General features: G+C 44.2%; 1 protein-coding gene across 1 annotated transcript; it reads right to left on the bottom strand.

The window, feature by feature from the left end:
- Positions 1–339: 339 nt before the first annotated feature.
- Positions 340–19,850, bottom strand: esrp2 (epithelial splicing regulatory protein 2). The gene is made up of 17 exons (XM_079281709.1): positions 19,452–19,850; positions 18,913–19,041; positions 12,605–12,718; positions 12,070–12,184; positions 11,762–11,857; positions 11,202–11,256; positions 10,585–10,695; positions 10,065–10,197; positions 9,840–9,882; positions 7,593–7,894; positions 6,493–6,726; positions 5,817–6,015; positions 4,102–4,306; positions 3,784–3,970; positions 2,564–2,686; positions 1,949–2,049; positions 340–478 (listed from the first exon to the last, which is right to left on the bottom strand). Exons 1-16 carry the CDS (start codon positions 19,581–19,583, stop codon positions 1,963–1,965), a joined length of 2,265 nt encoding a protein of 754 aa, XP_079137835.1. The 5' UTR covers positions 19,584–19,850; the 3' UTR covers positions 340–478; positions 1,949–1,962.
- Positions 19,851–21,755: the final 1,905 nt, after the last annotated feature.

Genomic DNA, 21,755 nt, shown 5'->3' with positions numbered 1-21,755 from the left:
ATTACAGTAGGCACAAACGCACAGAAATGCTGTGCGTGACATCCACAAAGTCATTAACCCAACATTAAGCTTCACCGACTTCAGCTGCTTCACCAGTGGATGTCCGAACTCAAACAGTAGCTTCAGGAATGTCACAGCCAGCAGTGTCAGTTTTGTGTTAATAATTGCAGATCATGGGAAAGGAAGAGCTTCAACAGCCGTTTTTAAATGGCACTGGGATCAACTGGAAAAGCTGTTGGAGGCACTTTGGACGAGAATGCACCTCAATGTGAGCTTAAATTAAGGGAGGAGGAGGCGAGAGATGAAGGGCTAGTGGTCAGTTACATAGGACCAAGTGGACCTGCTGGCCGTAGAAGGGGTGGTTGGAGCGCTCGGCTACGGCCCGCCTGGCGATGTCCTCACTATGGAAGGTGATCAAGGCCTCGCCGCTGCACTGGCCGCTGAAGTTGTACAAGATGAGGACGGCGTCTGGCTGGAGCTGCAGAAAATGAAATAAAAACGACAGACGCGTGAGCCGATAAGTGTCACCTGTGCAGCTGCACCGTGAAAACACCAGGGGGAGCTCACAAAGCAGAGGATGAACAATGGCCTTTGAAAAGATCGCCTCATCAAACCGGTTCAGTTAGGTAGAGAGAAAGAAAAGATTAACAGGGTAGCGCTGAAAGGGCGAAAGCAGAGTACATGCTGTTCCCAGAGGACCTGAAACCCACGAGGCAGGCTGTGACGCCACACACGTAATCATCCGTCAGTATGCATGCATCAAAATAAAGGTTGATGCAAAAAGAAAACGTTTCCTTGAAACATGCAGATAAGCAACAACTCACTGATCACATGAGCAATGACGGCAGTAACATCCATTCAGTCAAAAAGTTAAGAGGACGTCGGAGCAGGAGAGAGGGAGACGATGCATTCAGGACTCATGAGGCGGTTTAGTGTCGGACGGGTGCTGAACCAAGACTCAGTGATCCTAAATCAACTCTTCTGTTAGCAGAGGCAGAACATGAACGTATGTCATCTTTCTCTGTTCCAGTCAGTGAGTAGTGCTTGGTCTATAAACCGTGTCGTCTGGTGAAATATAACTACAGCTAGCTTTTAACTAAACGCTTTGAGACAAGCAGAGTGGTAAAACACCACGTTATCTGTTAATAGTTTGTGAAGGTCTCAAGTCTCCCTAAGGAAGAGGAATACAAATAGTCTTCACGTCACTGCAGGACATTGGTGTCTGCAGGCTCTTTATGCAACACATGAAACCAGAGTGATGTACTGGTTTCATTCCTCCTCTCGGGCTCAGGTTGTGTGAGTGGGTGAAATCCCACACAGTAATGTTCACTTTGAATGAAAACCAGTCAATCAGATTACCTGAAGATGTCCGACAATCAGACATCTTCCTGATATCGTCTTACAACCTTTCACACAACTATTTGAACATAAGATTTAAGTTGTCTATGATCTTTTCCTAAGATAACAATCATTTTTCATCTTTTTTTCAACTTAGAGCAAACTTCCTGGATAGAATATCATCTTCTGCAAATCATGCAAAGTATCTGCAGGAGGCGAGGCTGCCACAAATTCAAGTTGTAAAACTGAGCTGATAATCCACAACAGCAATACATTCCCCTAATATTTCATACAGACTCAGCACTCCTAACCCATACAGGAGATTTGTTTGGGAAGCAGCAGGCCGACATGCCAGGTCAGGAGCGTAGAACCATGTTGGCTAGATCGGGCATTCCTGTTTAGATTGGTAGAATGTGTATTGATTTGTTCCCATGGAAAGAACTTACATTAGAGAGCTTATGTGGGCATAATAATATGTGATGTGTCGGTGCTTATTGGGCAGGTTGATGCTAGTCCATAGCTGCATGTTGTGCATAAGCCTAAACATACAGAAGTGTAGGAAATGCCCCCTCTTGCCACGCTGGTTCTCTGGTCGGGTGGCTCCTCTTACCTTGGGGTGAGTCCCTAAAGACAGAGCCATTCTTTGGGCTGAATCAGACTCCTGGCCTGTTCGCTCATCTGAACCATGCTGCTGTACTCGTCAGGGGCGTACTACAGATAGCATAGTAATGAACGCACAGTCAGGGTGGGAGGCCTCCACATTGTTTCACAAATGAACAGTACACAGTTTTAGATACACACAAGATGCAGAGGTATACACACACACACACACACACACTCCTAAAAATACTTTTGAGGAAGACAAACACCAAATCCTGGCTGGACAGGATACATTTGAACCAAACGGTGTGATTAAGCATGGGATTGTCTGGTAAACTACAGCAGCACTTGTGTGGGAAGAGTTTTCTCACCCAGGGCCAGTGTGAGAGACGCTACTGCAGCCAGAAAACACACACTCACTCCGTTAAGGATACAGTTACGATAGTTCAGCCAACAGTCAGGTCTGGAGTCAGCTTTGCACACACACACACACACGCACACACACACAGGATGGCAGGGGCAGGACTTTTTTTTTTTTTTTTCAACGGTTAATAAACTCTGCCGTTAACGATTACACTGGACATTTCATCCGGAAAGATAAGCTCAATGTCTGTGGAGCGCTTACTTTGATATTTAATGTGCGATGGCTGTGCGTCTGGCCTCTCCAGTTAAGCTGCGGGACTGCATGTGTCCACCTGGTGCCGGCTTCCAGCTGCGACCCCTCCATTTCATGCCGTCCTCCAAATGGCTTCATCACAAAAGTTCACAGATTGCCTCATTAATGTTATCAGGTTTCCTTTAAACACTTGGTTTCAATACGAGTTTCCAAATAGGCACTTTGCTGTCACGTGATCAGTGACAGACTCCTGCTACTCTGTGCTGCTGTTCATCGTCCGACTAACAACCAGGAACAGGCGTAGTATTTCATATAGTACCTTACAAAGTAGTTTTTTTATTTTTATTTGATTAACATGATGCTGACATTGGACCTGATATTAACTAAATGAGTTTTATTTCTATTAAAAAAAATAAGCAAAATGACGGTCGGTACGGTGATCAGTGTATGCATGTCCACTGTGTAACACCGAACACCACGGCAAGCCTAGTATAACAACACATAGTGTTCAGCATGACAAGTTCTACAGAATGCAGGTTCTCATTTTGTGAGAATTTGATGCTGGCTACCCCCCCCAGTAAGGCTCTCAGACACACACACACACCAAAGTATAAGGGTTTAACCACTACTAAATGACATAAGCCATAAAGACCAACAGCAGCCCAAAGATCTGTGCCACAACACCAGTTCCACCCCCCCCCCCCCCTCCCCCGACGTACCAAACCATCTGAAGCCACACCAGTCAGGGTTCATACCTGCTTCAGATGACTCCACCTACTTTGGAGTGCCAGCATAAAATATGGGCAGCACAGAAAAGGGAGGAGAGCACAAGTGCACACATGTCTCTTAATTAAATGTTGCAACAAAAAGCACCAATGGTAAGGGGTAACTCTTTCTAGCTGCAGGGTCGGGAGCTCAGCAGTCAAACAGCTCTAGACTGTCAAATCTGGGGTTGCAGGCTGAGGGAAGAGTTCACAGTCAACAAGATAAAGCTAAACACACCGTCTATTGGTATGCTGGTCAGCATTTACATTTACCATCACTATCAAGTGGCTGCTGGATGGCACAACTTACTGCAACACCACAGTGGGCCTTCACAGTTCAAATCAAAGTATACGAGCATTTTACAAACGGAGCTAATATCACTCATACAGTTGAATAGAAATACCACGATAGGTTTTCCCTCACATCCCTATAAACACCTTTATTTCAGTGCAACATGTGCTGACCTGGTAGCCCTGGAAGAAGCTGAGAATGTCCTTGACTCCAGTGTTGTAGGGCAGGCCCTGCATCCTCACCAGTGCACCGTGCTGAGGCAGCACAGAAGAGGCGGTGGCTGCAGCCAGATGGGGTTGGGCTGCGACTGATCCCGGCGGGGCTGCAAAGTAGCCAACTGTGGAAGGAGAAACTGGGGGGCTGGAGAGAGAGAGAGAGAGATGTCAGGAGAAGGAGGGGAAATGTTAGACAGAACAAAAGAGGAGAGAAGTTAGAGAAGAGCAGAAGATACAAATGACCGAGTAGTCAGCGGTAGCTGATGATGTACTGACCTGGGGTAGTAAGCGGTGTAGTTCATGTTCATATTCATATACATGTGCGGCTGAGGGGGGTAGTAGGCCAGAGTGTGAGCTGGGCTGTGTGTGATCGTCTGATGTGGTCTGGGAGCAGCCAGCAGGGGGGACTGGTAGAGGGCAGCCTCGGAAAGCATGGCAGGCGGGGTGGGGAAGGCAGCATAGGCTGTGGGGGGAGATAGACCTGCAGAAACAAAGAGCGTGTGGTCATTTACATGCTGTGTTCAGCGCATGCACAGTCCTGCCAGTCGTAAAGTGTAGCACAAGGAAGTAAATGGACAGCTACAACATGCTGCATGGGGATTTCAACAGTGCAACTAAACTTGACAGCACCGTGAGCCAACCGTGTCCTTCAGGCTGTCACACCTACAATGTAAACACACTCAAATGCCAGCAGAGATGTGTTTACATACAAACAGCCAGTATCAAGCTGTGGTCTACCTCAGTGCCAACACAGGGACACTAAACACTGCTGGCCTTGTGGGGCTCCAGTGTTTCCAGGTTAGTCCGGTTGAAGCTATATGCAGAAAGAGAGCACCGTCACTCTAATTGTAGTGGGTGGAAGAAATTTGAGTGTAGAACTGTGTGTTAAGAAGTTATAATAAAAGTGTTTAATGATTCATATTTAAGAATTCATAATCATAAGTGTTTTGGAAATGCATAATTAAGATAAGCATAAAGTGTTTTAGGATTAGTAGCTAGATGTAGAATTCGTAAACATGAAGCTTTTGCCAAAAGTTGCAAAGTCTTATCTTTTATATAGAATGTTTATCATAGAAGGGTTAAGCCATAACAGACAGTCATTGAATGTATTGAGAGCGTAGGGACAGAGAGAGACTTTTAGACAGGCGATTACAGAGTGCAGCAGGATAAGGCCCCTGGGAGTTAGCCAATAGGAATTGTGATGGACAAAATGGGAGGAGTTTCAAACAAGATGTGGGATGTTTTCTTTAAGTATTTTTTTCTCTTCTTGCTGTTGCTCTCAGCAGACAGATGTTTACGGGCTGAGGAGCTAAAGATGAGCTTTTTGCGCGAGGGTTTTCGTTCGTTTTATTGTTTCATATTCCATAGAAGTAGTGTACGTCACTGTATAATTGTATTTGCTTCAGTAGGATTAAATTCCTTTTAATTGTAAACCAGTTTGGTCGATTTATTATCGCAGCGTCTCCACTGTAAACAGCAGTTGGACCATGCGCTCCGGCCTCCTCTCTGTGGGGTGAAATCCAGCCCCACACATGGGTGAAAGGCAACACTACATTTCTCTGGAAACTATTAAGCAGATATACAAATCGGTAAAGATCAGTTCATCAATAACCATTAAAAAGAAACACAGAAAAGTAAAAATTGAAGGTACTCTCACGTGACTGGACAATCCTAATCGAATCACCAAAGACAAATATGAACCATAAAACAGAGTAAAGTACAGAGTTGCATTCAGTTCGGCCTCAACTGGCATCATTGTTTCAAAGGAAGGCAGAGACGCAACCATAGTATAACTCTTTCATTTCTAGGATATGAAAGAGAAAAAATAAGCTTGCTTGAACCTAAATTGACTGGATGTCAGTGGAAGGATGCAGGTATGAAATATGTCCCGATAAATATACATGATATAAAAGAGAAAATCCAAACATTGTCACAAATACTACTAAAAAGGCTTGATTGGTGGCTTGACAAACCATCGGGTGTTCACTTACAGGGAAGCTTGCAGGGTGGAGGGGAGAGGCCGCTGCGGTTCAGGGTTCCTCCCATCAGCACAATGCTCATCTCCTCTGTGGAGCACTGGAACACTTCGACGTACCGGTCCTTCATGGTCTTTTTATGGCACTTCTGGGCCACCATAAACGACTTGTCAGGGGACCTCATCTGGATGAAAGCGTCACCGGAGGGCCGACCCTGCAGAGACGACGGACAGAATGAATTAAAGACAATGAGAACAAGGATACAGCAACAGTTCAAATTCAAAGGAGTGGCATTTTAACTGCCAAACAAGAATGTCTTCGGCTAAAAGCTGGTTATGGATAGGGCAAGGATATCAAGTCAGATTCTATAGAATCTGTCACAGCTGGAGATCTTAAATAAAACTACATCTTTCCTGACTATAATGCTCATGTGGTGGTTAGAAAGTCTAAACAGCGTCAGTGTTATTTTGTCTGAAGAAAAATAAATCAGTTGGGAAAGCAATCACTGTAAAATAGTAAAGTAGGCTTCTTATCCAAGTTTCCTCTTTGTCTGTTAGCCGTTGCTATACTTGTACGACAATACTTGTCTTCTTCTGTAGTGATTTCTGATAAAGAGCCGTGAAGGGGGATGACATTTATAATGGCTTTAAGAGACGGAGCTTCACAGCCTACGAGTCCCCAGCAGTCTGACCTGTTGGTTGAGGACCATGTGGACTCCATGGGGTTTGATGTCAACGGTGTGCTCTCCCATGAACTCCAGGATATCTTCAATGCCGGCAGTGTAGGGCAGGCCGCGGAGGCGGACACAGTCGCGGGTGCTGCTGGCCGCTGGAAGGTAGGGGGGCGTGGCGAGGACGGGGACAGGCATGATGGGTGAAGGGGGAAGTGTGGAGATCAGAGGCGCGGACATGTAGCGGTTCAGGACCTGGCAGACAAAGAAGAGGACGTCGATGAATCAACCGTCATCGCTGCTCGTTTTCTGCAAACGAAGAAAGTGTCAGAAGAAAGCTCGACTCCAATCGCTGAACTGTTCTGCATGTGTATTAGACAGAAAATATAAATAAAAGGATGAATCAGAGTTGATCAAGGTGTTAAACATTCACAGCCAACAGGAACCAGCTGAAGGTAAAAACAGCCATTTCTCACAGCGATTAATACTAAATATATACACGTATGCATTGCGCAATAACAATGTTATTTTCAGTTGTGCAAACTCAACAGTCTTCCGACTTCGTGGATGTCGCGACTGTTTAGTCAGAACAATGTTTTGCCACTTTTCTTCGTTGTCATGACATCAGTTCCTTACCAACCTCTCCGTTTTGGTCGGCCCATGTCGAGTGGTGTCACAAATAGAAAGTGAACCTATTTATTATTTATTGATGACAAAAAGGCTTTCCAAGGAGGAGTTTTTTTTAAATTGCAAGAAAATAAAATGCATAGATTTGTCAACATATTTATCATAATTATGTTTCAGAAAGTACTCAAAGGAAACATGTTTGTGTCTGAAATAGAAAGCTAAAGGCCACAAGATCCCCTTTTTAATTTTTCAGTCTTAATGTCATTTTGAAACACAAATTTCAGGAATTACACAACAAACCTAAATGTACAAATCATCTTGCACACGGAACCTGGAAACTAAACCGTTCCTTTGTCCACCTCCTGTTACATAAACAACACCAATGCTATTTCTTAAATCACATCTATTTTGAACCAGTCAGCACATTTTTTTTTCCACATCATGTCAAAAACGTACAGCTGAAAGACGTGTCCCACCCGAACAACAGAATTTACCTGTTGCACTTCAGCTGCAGTACTCCGAAACAGCTCGATATACCGCTTCCCCAGGATCTGCTTGTGCCTCTTCAGGGCGTTCTGCGCGTACTCTTCACAGGAAAAGAGCACGAAGGCGTCGCCAGTGGGCCGTCCGTCAGGGTACTTGACGAAGAGCAGACCCTCGCCATCGTCGGTAACTGGGCTCTCGGGTCCGAGGAAGGACAGCACTTCCTGGGCGGTGGCGGTGAATGGCAACCCCCGCATACGGATGATCACCTGGTTCTCTTTGGACAAGAACTGGGCCACCTCGTTCGACGTACCTAGAGTCAAGAGGACAGCAGTGATTAAACACCTGGCCATCTCAGGACCATCCCAGGGATCACAGTTCAGTGACGCTTTCAAGACGACAACCTACAGCCATGCCGGCAGCTCGGTGAAGCTGTAAATAGGCACAGTGGTGCATTCAGCACAATGCTAACATCAGCATTCTAACATCAATCCATCCAGTAGTTGTGGAGATATCTCAGTTTGAGACAAAGAGGTGTCATCCCAGAGCATAAAATAACCAGACACTAATGCCGGTGTTTGGTTGCTTCAGCAAATTTAAAACTAAAAAGGTATTTAATCATAAGTTTGCCATAAAGGAATCATGCTAATTAATATCTTAAGGCCATTGTGGAACGTCTTGCCAATCAAAGTGAGAGATACCATGGTATAAAAACATTTTGATCATTTCACTTTGATGCATCCTGATTTCTCTCAGCGCCTCTACCCTAGCTTCTCCTTCCACAGTTGCAAGCACTACCATCCAGTTTTAGGCAGCAAAGAAGTAGAACATCTAAAGTGTGGCGTTCTTACAGGCTAAATGGCTGACTTGCATACTGGCTTTGTCCAGCCAGCTGAACCAAGCCATCGCTGTATTCACCGACGCCCATCACACAATCACCTGCGTCTGTTCTCCAATCTTATGAGACTTGCAAAAAAATAAAGATATATGTTCACGCAGCCAACCCTTCAATTTGCAACTATCCCCATCTGGAGTAGTGCTGTTAAAGCAACTGACCTCAGGTCACAGACATGTATACAGACGGTATGTGTGCAGACAGTGCCATGAAGTGTTGTTTCACCTGAATGGCTTTCTTTGATCGCTTTGTAAAATACACAGAAGACGCAACAAATTAAACTACATGTCCACACAACTTAAAGCATTTCGATGATCAAAATATACGATTGACTTGTCATCCAGTGATCAAGGAAAGAAACGTTTTTGGATATAAAGTTCAGTGGCTCATGGTTTGTTTATTACTGCTCAACTGTTTTACTGACCAGCCAGATGTTTTGTTTTTACTTTTTAAGAGTGTATTGTGTTGTTCCTTCTACTACCAGCCAGCAGGAGACTGCAGCCCGTATTTATTGTAAAAGGTCAAATTAAAAACAGCTACAATACCCAATTTCATTTTCCACAACAGCAATGATGTTGCCCGATGCACTAAATGTTTTGGATTGTATTTTCATTTACACGTTTCCTGTGAACTGCATTCATTTCTTTTGATCCACGCAGCAGTCTTGTCTGCTTGAACTATTAGCTTAAAGTCCAACATGCTGTCAATCTGCACTGATCTTTACTCATCTGAATAGAGTCCACAGTCGGACTGGCGGCCGCTGTAAGTTATCTGCTCCGTGTGACTGTGTTTCTTTGTCTGCTATCTCTGTTCTGCGTGACTGGTGGCTGCTGCTCTGTGGTCCAGAGTCCCCGGGCCCTGCTTTTGTCTCTTCACACCCCTTTTGTATCAACACCGAGCCGGCCCTTTCACCGACCTGCGGCCGTCTCTCCCTCGGGGGGGTGCATGTCGAGGCTGAACTAAACAGGTGAGCTGCTGTTAGCCGAGAGTGAAATGTCTGTCCCACGGGCCTCTGAAAAGTTGGGCAGGGGATGAGGAGGTTAGGAAGGGATGAGGGGCAGTGGGGGGAGCCCCTCACAAAGAGTCTTTCATGAGTCCAAGATAAGCTGCTGGAGAGTCACTGGGATGAGTCAAAGACACAGGTAACAGGAGAGGGAGCGAGAGGGAGAGAGAGCCAGAGCGCTAATGAGATCCCCTGTTTTACGGTCGCTGAAGAGCTGCTCTTTTACAGATGCAGCTCTTGTTTTTCCTCAAAGATCCGGGAAGGCCATGAAATAAAAGTCTACTTCACACAGACAGGAAGCCTTTCACCACGAGTCCTCATACAAACAGTGAGAAGAGAAAAAAAGATCTGAAATCTGACCTCCAGCAATCTTGAGGAATTCCTCTCCTGTGGCCTTATAGACCTGAAAAGAAAAGAGGAAAAACTGGGTTTAGCCATGAGGAGCATTATTTAATCATTATTTAGTTTAGAAGACATTTTACAGACTCGCATCAACTACCTCAAGACTTAAAGACGGGTCTAGTGTTCAGCTGAGCGTACTTTAAAAACACACAGGATGAGCACGAGTTAAATGCGGAGTCTAACCTCGATGTAGCGGCTGCCCATGTGGTGCTTGTGGCGCTCCAGGGCCAGGTCTCTGTGTTCAGAGTTGATGAAGCGAACTAAGGCCTCGCCGTTCCTCCTGCCCTGAGCGTTGAGACACAGGGCCACGCCACCCCTGACACACAGATACACTCATGAGTAAGAACACAGTTAATGGTGAAACTTCAACAGAGCTCCTTTTCTTTTTTAGGGACTTTCTATCTGGCACACAGGTATAAGATTCATCTATTTCATTTTACACTTAATTAAAACTATTTATGTTATACATTTTATGTAGCATCATATTTCAGCTGATAAAAGCTTAAAGCAGCTCTAATCCTAGAGTGTCCATAGTTTCCTAATAATGAGCTTTTGATGTTCAAACGACTATTCTAGCCAAAAATGCTAAGAGCCTTTAAGCCAATGACTTTAGCATTTGATACTAATCTTGGAGGGTTCCATTTGACATTTAAAGAGTACTTTGAATAAACATGACAGGAATAGTGGGGCTATTGGAACATACTTGGCAATGCTGAGGCCTTTAAAGAAGCGAGCAATGTCTTGGTCTGAGGACTGCCATGGGAGCCCTCGCGCTCTGACCACCGTCTCACTGTCCACCGGCTCCGTCTTGCTGCTGAAGAAGGATAAAGAGAAAACATTAACGACGTTCTGACCATTTTTAGAAAGGAAGAATATTAAGAAGAGGTTGTTAGAAGCGATGACTATAGCTTTAAGAAAAAGCTCTATCGCTTAGTTTTCATTCGAACACATTGTCCACTGACTGCAGACACAAAGGCCACTCACAGTAAGTGCTTAACACAGAAACACACTCCTATGATTAAATGTTGGGGGTGGGGGTGGGGTGGGGGGGGGGGTTGTCAAGGTGATGGGCTTTTGACTGGCTGAGAGCAGCAGGATTTGGTGTTCTGCTACCAGAGAGCCAGGTAAGCACTCGACGGCACAGTTGGACCACTTTAAAGACACACTTGTGATTTCCTTGTTGCTGTAATCAATGCTGAGGCCCCGAGGTCTGAAAGCCCAACGTGGCTGGAGGAGGGTCAACGGTCTGTGAGCAGCAGACGGGTGTGGTGGGAACAAAGAGTGAGATACATGTGCATCTGACAAAACGTTCATACATACCATGTGCCGGAATCAAACTTGTACTTCACGGTTTCAACACATGAGAACTCGTGGTCTGAAAAATACAAAAATAAAAAGTGCATGATTGATCCCTCTACTGCAGTGAACAGGTTCACCCTGCTGAGCAGTGCATTCCTGTTACTTGTCACACCCAAAGACAGAGGCTGTTATTAAAAGGGCAGCGCCAGAGGCAACATTCAAGATGGAAGAGGTCCGATTAAAGGTTGATTTATGTGCACTGCAACATATCTGGAGTCATCTTACATCCATCCATACTGCAGTAAATCATCGATCAAAATATTCTTCTGTGATCAACAATCTACCACATGCTCAAGTTAAAACGTGTTCTCTCTGTAAACAGTTAGTTTATTCCAGTTTCCATAGAACTTTAAAAAAGGCAAGACGGTTGTGGTACAAGACAAAGACTTCAAAGTGCTGATTCTATAAAAGAAAACCATCGGCGGCAAACAGTGCACGCTACTTCTGTGGTGGCCATATGCATTTCTCCGCACATTTCAGGATTCCAAGTTCCCCTCGGATCATTTCAGCGGTTTGCTTACTGTGAGGCTCAGCCAGGATGTGGAGTATCAGCTGCGCCATGCTGCTCACCTCCATCCCCCCCATCGACTGCTCTGACACAGCAGGGAGACCAACATCTACACACATGGTTAAGGACACCGACCTGTTTCAGCGGCCTGTTATTTCCACTTTGCTAACGTGTCGTGCTGCAAGGATTCTGTGCCAACTTCCTTACACCAGTACATCTAAATTTGCAAAGAAATACCTATAAACTCTGTAAATACATTAACACTATGATGGCATTTACAACATAGAGTATCAATACAATGTGAGGAATAGTTAAGGATACATTCCAACATGGAGGCAGGTGTGAGCTTCTGCACAGGGCTGGCATTGGGGCAGCATTTCTGAAACTCTTTCTTCACATCCACAAATGAAAAGAAACATTCAGGAAGGACAAGATTCTGAAAAAGAAGAGACAAAGTATTCAGTGTGACGTATCGGAGACACCACAAACAGCCAGGGGACAAAGAGATGAAAGAGAGAGAACGTACACGGCGACACGATCTTGTGTCAGAGTTATAACCAGGAACACGAAGAGAAGGAAAAGATTCATTACTTCTTAATGCGAGTCAATGCCCACATTCATGACGGGAAGAAATCAGACCCGCGAAGCTTATCACATTCAACTCCAGCACATTTCTAGAAATGAACGAGTAGACGTTTAAGGTTTCCACATGGGACACGAGGATTTAACTTGAGCCATGAGCAGAGAAAGCCCCAACTGACATGCTAGTGCTCGGCAATTAGCACTCAATAAATAAAACATATTTCAGACTTTCTTTCCCGTTTAACAAAGCAGCAGTCGCAGTGTGAGCCGCTACCTTTTTGGAAGCCTCGGGGTGGAGGGCCTGTCGGATGACGAGAGGACTGTCGACACAAAGTGTGAACGAGCTTCTGCCGAGGCATTTCACTTCCGACGACACCGACTGCTGGAACTGCACAATGAAACAGAGAGGAAGGAGAATGGAAAATTAAACATGGATTTTATCAGAGGAATATTTAATAATTGTACCCATCACAGGAAGGCGGGACAGTCAATATTAAATGTGAACATAACGTATCCAAAAGTATCTTTATTTTGGATTATTTCACTCCAATTCTTAAACATTTTGTGACCTAATAAATGAGTCAACTATGGTTCAACTCTGTTGGTCAAACTGCACCAACTATAATATAGACTTTAATCTAAAGGCAGGCAAGTGAAGGTGGTGTTGTGTCTGACATTTGGCTGTGTGTTTGTTCGTCATTAGGGACAAGGCTTGTCTAACAGGTTTTAGTGTTTGCCGAGCGAGGGCGGGAGCAGACGAAGGAGAGGAATGATCAGTTTTCTCTCAGCACAACCAACAGACACAGGCCGACGAGAGGGGAAAACAACCCGGACACGCTCAACCTGCCCGCCTCCATTTCACATAAACTGATGGTTCCTAAATACCAGCAACTCCCCCATATGCACATGTTTATTTAGAACTACATTCAATGAGCCCCAGTGCTGGTGTTGTGTCAACCTGTTGGCAGCATTCAACCGTCACCTCAATATCAACGGCCACTGGTGAGGTCAGAGGACTGCATTTTTGAGAATGTTTTACATCATTTTCTGATTGTAAATGACTAAGAAAACAGAAAAACGGTGTTATAGGTTATTTGCAGAGGATGTGGGGACCATAAATGGAGCATCTCATCCCCATCAGATTGCTTTGCATAAGTTCTGAAAGCGTATCGACTTCAATGTTGCTCGTATTCATTTGCTGCTCAATGTTCCCATGCAAGACGGAGACTATTTTGCCTCCAGAAAGTTAGTCGTTTTCCCTTTGTTCTTCCCTGAATCCTCAAAGTCACTCGTCTCACTGCTAAATTAGACTGTCTGGTGTGAGGCCAGCAAAAAAAAAACAATGGCCACTGGCTCCTGACAGTGAGAAAATATTAGAGGTGCGTGTTGAAGCATGCGCCCCAACAGTCAGAGAGAAATGCAGGGCTAACCAGCTGCTGACAAGGGGGGGGGGGGGGCAGCTGGGATTCTCACATCGTCGACTTTCAGGATTCTGTACAGCCACCGCGATAAAAGACCACTGGTCGCTTAACGAATGAAGAAATAAAATGATGCATAAAGGTTACACTGATGAAGAGTTAAGTCGAAATTCGTTGGACAGCCAATGATTTAATAAACAAATGTTCAACGTTTCAAGTGTGAGCTGGACGGTGTTTTTAGTTGTACTTGACTGCTTTCCCCAAAACTTGAAGAGCACCTGATTTTTAACAAACATCAAAATGAGAAACTTAGAGTACAAATGCCCTCTGTAGCAGGAACTACACGTCCTACAATAGCACACATTTCAGACTGGAAACACCAACTTATAAGACGGTGTGGATGCTGTTGAAGAAGTGAATGCTGGCGTGGTGGCCCGGACCTGAAACAGGAGTTATGAATTGACATGGCCGCCGTGGATACACAACGGTGTATATTTGGATGCCAGACTCCGTCTTGCACTCTAATCCCAGAGATTATAGACTTCTTTATTCAGGGCGGTAACGATAAACTGTGCATGAGACCAACATGTCAACAGGTACATTTAGGTGGACGGATGCACCACATTCTCAGCAGTGTATGTAACCACAACATTATGCTTCACTAAAAAAGGAGGAACCCAGAAAGGATTTCTGAAACAATACGCAGACAGAGGACAGATCTATTTCAGGCGCTTTGATTATCATACAGTAGAATCAACTCTCTGGAAGGTCTTGGGAACATCAGATCTACCAGCCCCGTCATGCTTTGATCTACATCTAGTCCAATTAGCATGTTATCCTGCTGATGTCACCGAACTGCCCCGAGTACAGACCACTGTATCGACATAGCACCTCAGCAGCACACCTTGTATTAAAGCCACTGATGGAGTTTTAAGAGTCAAAGAAAGAGTCCCTTCAATGATTCCCTCAATCATTGAATGGGCCGAGTCTTATTTTTCTCAGTGAGTTGCATGGTTCTGAATGCTCACAATACCAACAAAACAAACGCAGTTATCTTCTTTCATCCAACGTAACACCTGAAACTTTCATTGTTCAAAGAGTAAAGTTCAAAACGATGACACTCCGCTGTTGCGTAGATGAATCAAGCAGCACAGCCATACGGCACAATTCCATATTTACAGTGATAACAGGACTTAATGTTTGCTCATAGCTATGCATACAGCTCCACCTTGGCCAATTACTAAAGCCGGATTACTGAGAGAAAAGCAAATGTTTTTAGATGACGTAGCGGCAACGCCCCACTCCTCGTCGCCACTGTTTCAAAACCGCGGTTTAAAGTAAGCAAACAAGCCGAACAGAAGACAAATCTCACAGTGACAACAGATCGGAAAAGACAACAGGCCAATGAGCCAAACTCATGACCAGCCCACAGAGGAAACAGTCAGCTACATTTCATTTCCAATGAGCACGATCGGCTCTGTATAGCAGCAGATAGAGTCCTTTACGTTTAAGGGTTCAGTGTTCCACTTCTCCTCAAGGATTTGCTGTTATCGATTCTTTGCAACAATGATTTGGTTCCTAGGATACAATCCTCTTACTGCCATGCTTGACTCCGCTGTCAGAAACTGGCTGCTAAATTTGAACACATCCAACTTTCTCGATGATAATGTAATCTTACTATAAGAAGAAAAGAAAAAAGTGATTTATTTGAGTTCAATCCAAAATCAGCATGTGTTTTCCGTTTCATTATTTTAGGACCCACACATACACTCTCAAACCAGCTTTCAGTCTCACTACTCTCTCAGCCTCTGCACAGATGAGGGGGAGGACGTGGCCTTTGAACACGGTCCTATCAGAGTCTGCTCTGCAGTGCAGCCCGACTGTTTGTATGCAGAGGTGAGGTGGCTCAAGCTAATTCCGATAAGAGCAGCAGGGAGTGTCGGGGCAGTCCCTGTGGAAACTGTTTAAGGCTCCCAAGTCTCACACGCACGCAAGCAAATTGGCACTTCTCATGACACTTAAGAGCTACGTTGCTTACAGTCAGAATCATTTCTAAATGGGCAAAAATCAACACGGATCAAAGACAAATGAGTAAAGAACAAATCCCCCTTTTTAATCGCTGGCCATGTGTATTCCTAACAACTTGACATTGTGAGCATGTGCACCACAATTCAATTCAGAGGGCTTTACAATCTGTACAACATACGACATCCTCTGTCCCAGGACCCTTGCATCAGAACGGGGAAAACCCCCCCACCCCCAAAATGAATACTTTTACAGGGAGAAAAAAGTAAGCAACCTTTGGAGAGCAACAGACTAGGGATCCGACTCGGATGAACTAAAGTGCAATAGATGTGTGCAGAATGAACACTGCAGACATTACGACTACTAGGTCCACAAGACCAAGCATCGGGAAAAAGAATCAGCTTTTTCTGCTCCAAACTATCGATACGATATCAGCCGTTAAAAATTCACTATCAGTCGATAGACACACCAACCAAATCAGTAACTTAACTCAATGCTGAAGCCAGTATTTGTGACTGTGGTCTAAAGCAGTTAAAAAACAGTGTAACAACAACAACAACACATGCAGCTCTGAACAGGCTGTGACATGCAGTCAGTGTCCATGAATAACGCCACGCCTGTACAGTCAGCTGCAGCCTGCCGACAGCCAAAACATCCATCAGCTCACTAGGAAGTGAATTAAACTGCAGGCATGACACACTCCAGTGTGTCCCAGCTATAGTCATAAACACAGATGCACAAGTTCTAGCATGTCATCTATAGCCATCATCCAACACATTAATCTGTTCTGACAGAGCCCTGACACATGTGATTTAGTAGATATATATAGATATATATATTTTTTTTTTTTCTTCATTTTGGGTCTATTCACATGTATAATAATAGTTTCAGACAGATTAGATATTTTTTCCAGAACTGCTGAGCTTGCTGATCCCAATAGGGGGCTTGAAAGATAAAACTAATCGTGAATTTTCTAAAAAAACTAAAATTGAATATCAATGTGTTGTTTTGGTCGCCTGCCGTGTCTGAACGTGACTCAACGTGGAAATTGGCAAATTGTTGCTCTTGCTCAGCGATTCATAAATATACAATGTGTCAGATTTGTATAGTGGATCAGTTTGTGTGTAAGGATAAAGCATTCAGCTAAATATGTCAGAAGGCCAATTGACAAAAGCATGTGTACCAGAACTCATGAAAACAAATAGTGCTTTCACAATCGCAATGTCACCGAGTTTAGCCGCCAATTTGTATTGAAGCAATGTACCAAAAAAAAACCTGCTAATCTCTTTAACCTTCCATCTCTTTATGAATCTTTCACCAAAGAAAACCAAGCCCACCAAGAAGAAGCAACTAGTTGTTTTTATCTTTGGAAAAGTTAGAATGGGACACGCTTCTATAAAACTATCATGATAAAATGTCTATTTCCTTTACTTCTCTGTATCAACAAGGACAAAACTAATCCAGAACGACCAACAGAGAAAGTAACTGATGACACAACGGTACGGCCAGAACGGACTGATTGCTCGGGTTAATATTTGAAGCTTCAGCACACAAACTAACCTACAGTGGAGCTGAAGTGTTAACAGGTCCGCATGAGGCACAAAGGGCTTCAGCTTTTGGATCAAACTCCAATGAAATGTAAACTGTGTTGAGCAATGCATCGAGTCATTAACCCAGCAGCAGCGCTGCAAAATAGCCCCAGAAAGAATATGAAGAAAACAACCGATTACTCCAACATGCGTGGTATTTTAGACCACAGCAGCGCTACCGTCAACCCAAACACGCCAGTCCGGCATGGCAATGACATAATAGATGGCTGGGGAAAGGTGCAACCAGTGCAAACAAACACTCTTGAGACGGCGGTTGAAAAACATGTTTGGCAACACTTCTGTTGAAACGCACCTCCTAACAGGAAGGAACCAGCAAGCGGATTGTCGTGTCGGTCATAGAGAAGCGAGCAGAGGATGAAGCTTAAGATCCGAAAGCCTCTCCCGTCTGTCCCTCAGCCTAAAACAGAGGTGCGGTCCCAGGTAAACATTCCGCCTTCCAGATGTCTGCAGCGAGCATCGGGCCGAGACAAGACTAGACCTGTGACTCCTCCTTATCTGCAGATGCCCCCGGCTCTGCCCCCCCCCCTCTTAGCTTCTACACACTGTCAGCAGAGTTTAACTGTCAGGGCCAAACCAATGTCATGTCTCAACCAGGTGGAAGACCATTATTTCTAAAGGGCATCAGGGGAAATGTGACACACCTCACATTAACTTACAGCTCAAAGCCCAAAGCCCAGAGTCAGGCTTGTCACGTCTCATCTCGCTCTGGGCATAAACCGTCAGGAGGAAAGTTGCCCGAGATTAATTAACTTCTGAATTTCTCGCCACGTTACTGAGGGATGAGAGATTTTAGGAGCTGTTGCTGTGATTTTCATTCCTTATAAATTCAGGACACCAGTTAAAAGATTTCAAACGTGGTGTACGGCCTTTTTTTTGGGCCGGCAGTAGCTCAGTCTTTGGGGACTCGAGGGTGGCCGGTTCAACGCTGCAGCGAGGACTGGTAGCTGGAGAGATGGCAGTTCACCTCCTGAGTAGGGCTGGACGATATGGACCCGATGTAGGTTATTTCACATCTCAATGACGATAAATGTCATTATAGGGCATTTCTTTCCTGGTGTTTCAATAAATGAATGGTCTACATGAAATACCCACATGGTTTTGTAAACTATTGACAAATAAAAAGAGTTTTTTTTTAATCTAATAAAGAACTTTAGTGCAAAATAATCTGTTAGTTACCGGTAGTATGAGTTTGTCATTATAAATTTAGACGACAAACTGTGCGTCACGACATACAATTTCAACACGATATGATTCAAGATGATAAATTATCAAATGGAATTATTGCCCAGTCCTACACCTACCGAGGGGCCCTTAAGCAAGGCGCCCGGCTATGGCCGCCCCATCACTCACTCATCTCTCCACAACAATAAAGCAGGTCTATAGGCCCTGTGTGCGTTTGTGTTTATGTGCAACAATGGATTGCATTTCTCAACAAAACAAAAAAAATGTATTGATAAAAGTAAAACCTTCTTCTTAAATATTCCTGATGGAGAATTGCACCTCGCATTCATGTTCCCGGTGAGACTCACCTGTTGCAGAACTTTGTCCAGCGGCTCAGCTGTGAGGATGTCGTCCACAGTCAGCCCCGTCTCCTCTTTACACGGCTCCGTCAGCTCCAACGTGTCTGGCTTCACGAGACATCTGTGGAGCTTCCCGACCTGTGGACGGATTTAACGGTTCATGGCGCAGAATACAGCGTGAAACATGCTTCTTTTTTTAAATATATGCCAAATTATAGACTAATACACCCCACATTCAAGAAATTAACTCTGTTTGTATCAAGAAGCTGACATGCCAAACCAAAACGGTGTGTTTTTTGTCTCCGTGCAGGTGAAGATACAGACCTCACCTGCTAGTTAAATTTTGGTCGCACACCTGTAAAAAAGTGAGCTAACGAGGTGGCTGTTACGGAGCATTGTACGTAGCGGTAGCTACACATTGGAGAAAAGGGATTCAAGGAGCACACCATGTTGATTTAAATGTCACACAAACTGTTCCACTACATGTAGACACTATGCCACAAACACTCTGGGTACACAACGAACGAACGGGTCAGAAAGGTCCGTACCTTTTTCTCACGTAGATCCACAATTTGCCACACCAAGAGAATTATTTCCCTCTCATCCGAACCCAGTTTACCCCCATTTGCACCAGCTGTTGCCCCAAAGAACACCACCAGAGTATCACTGTGCGAAGCCATCAGGGACCACAAGGGTAAAAACTACAATTAAAGCAAAGATTAAAATAAAAACAACACGAGGGTTCACCTTTTTCCAAGTGATAAGAAGAGCGAACAAAAGGGCTGGAAACTCAATTGAGGTAAACGGAGAGAGAGAGAAAAAAAAAGTGGGAGATTATTTTCAGAGGAGCCACGAAAGAGTTTGCGGTCAGAGACTCTACCTGTTGAAGTACTTGAGTGTGTTCTATCCAGAGATACTGGTTTAACTGGTAAAGAAGGGTGCAAATCCGTGTTTCTTGCACACGAACTCCATAACAAGCCCTGGAGTTTTTTATTTGTTCCTCCTCTCCTTTCTATTTTTTTCCCTGAGTTACCTGTGTGGCTCGTCCTCCCCGCGAGGAGAGCTCAACGGGCCGCTTCTATTGGCTGGTTTGGAAAGGTGAGGGTGGGAGGCTGTGACGGGTGCTGTGATCTCATTGGTCAGATCTGTTGAATCAGGAAGTAGTCTGGCGAAACTGAGCGGTAATGCAGTACCTCCATGAGGCAGCCTATATTTATGACTCACACTGATAGTGGAAGGCAAATGAACAGCACTCTTAAATGCACAACACCCGCAAAGATACACCTGCAAACATAGAGCGACTTTTTAATGTTTTGAGTGTTTATGTTTGAAATGGTTTTTCACTTCTTCCATTGCTGAGTGTTCAAATAATAGGCTCCATAAATGTGAGCTAGAGTAAATATTTTTCTAAAAAGTGTTTAGATATCGTGGAACTAGACGTATTTGAACTTTTGGGGATACAAATTGTATATATATATTATATACACAATATAATATAATAGTTGGGGCACATCAGTGCCTACAGGGTGTGTGAGCCGGTTGCAATGTTTTACTGCAACTAAGCTGGTTTAACATTAAAATAGTATTTTGCACACTGATTCTATACAGATTATTGTTATTCAATGCGATGTTTGCAACAGTCTACAGTACTCATTGTTAGAGAGGAGTTTGAAACAATCTATTTCTTTACCTTTTCACTGATGTTATGTAGATGCAAAACTGTACACCTGCACCACACCAGGCCAATATTCACCAAATGTTGGAAGTTGTGATTTCTGTAGTGCCATCATTGAGAAGATGAATGCCCTCATTAACATCTACTTGGTGAGTTAGTTTTAAGCAAAGGTAGATGGAAACTCAGGAAAGACGGAAGGAAAGTAAAAAGGTAGACAAAAGAGAAACCAACACAGCATTATTCCTGTGATTGTTCTCACTCTCACTCTTTTGCGTGTCTATATTTTCATCCATGAGCGGCTTTGATATTGACATAAAATCTGGCGCGAGCAACATCATACAATCTGGAGTTGTGATTAACTTCACAGGTTCTTACTGGCCTGGTCTTTGGCCTGGTTCCCAGAATGCACTGTTTTGTTACCCCTGACACTCCCATCTCTGCTCGCTATGGGCCAGTAGACTGCAGTGAATGCAAGGCTTTTTGTCTCATCGCCTCCTTTCACTCATTGGAATCTCCTAAATCTTAAGAGTAATTCTCAATGTCTCCGTCCTCAAGTGATGCCATTCTTTCCAGCTCAACCAGTCGGATTAGTTGAGAGATAAACCGGGAGACATTTCAGCGGAAATCCTATATTCCCCCACAACAGCCAAGAACATTTATCTTCATGGCATCAAAGTAGGCATGCTTATGCACGTCTGTGGCACCAAAATGGCATGCTAAGTCTTTGTTTTAACAGGTGCAACTGGTACAAAAGCTTGTACAATTAGAGAAGCCACAACCGTAGCCAGAAAACAACGTAGCTTCGCTGTCAGCTAGTAGTATCATGTGGCGTGAGGTGTTTGCAACTCTTCTAAGCCAGTGATTAAAACACGTTCATGCCAATCAGCACTTTAGAGATAACCAAGATTCATAGCTCAGTTCTTCCTTTTGTCCGGTCCCGTCCTGTGGTGTACTTTTAGCTGGTGGAAGTGTGGGTGGCATTAAAAGGGATTACAGTAATCTAGTTGTAAAGGGAAAAAGTTGTCATTGACAGTTTAAGAGACACACAATAGAATTTAAAGACATTTGCATTGCTGTCTGCAGCTACTTGTCTTTTGATAGTACCACTAGAGGGCGCCAAATCAGACATTTCTATATTCTATATGTGCATTATATCCGTTTCATAGAAACCAACTAC

Source organism: Melanostigma gelatinosum (genome assembly GCF_949748355.1).
Source record: "Melanostigma gelatinosum genome assembly, chromosome: 2".
Classification (NCBI taxonomy): domain Eukaryota; kingdom Metazoa; phylum Chordata; class Actinopteri; order Perciformes; family Zoarcidae; genus Melanostigma; species Melanostigma gelatinosum.
The sequence above is the reverse complement of the archived record's forward strand: the minus strand, read 5'-3'. Positions and strand labels throughout refer to the sequence as shown.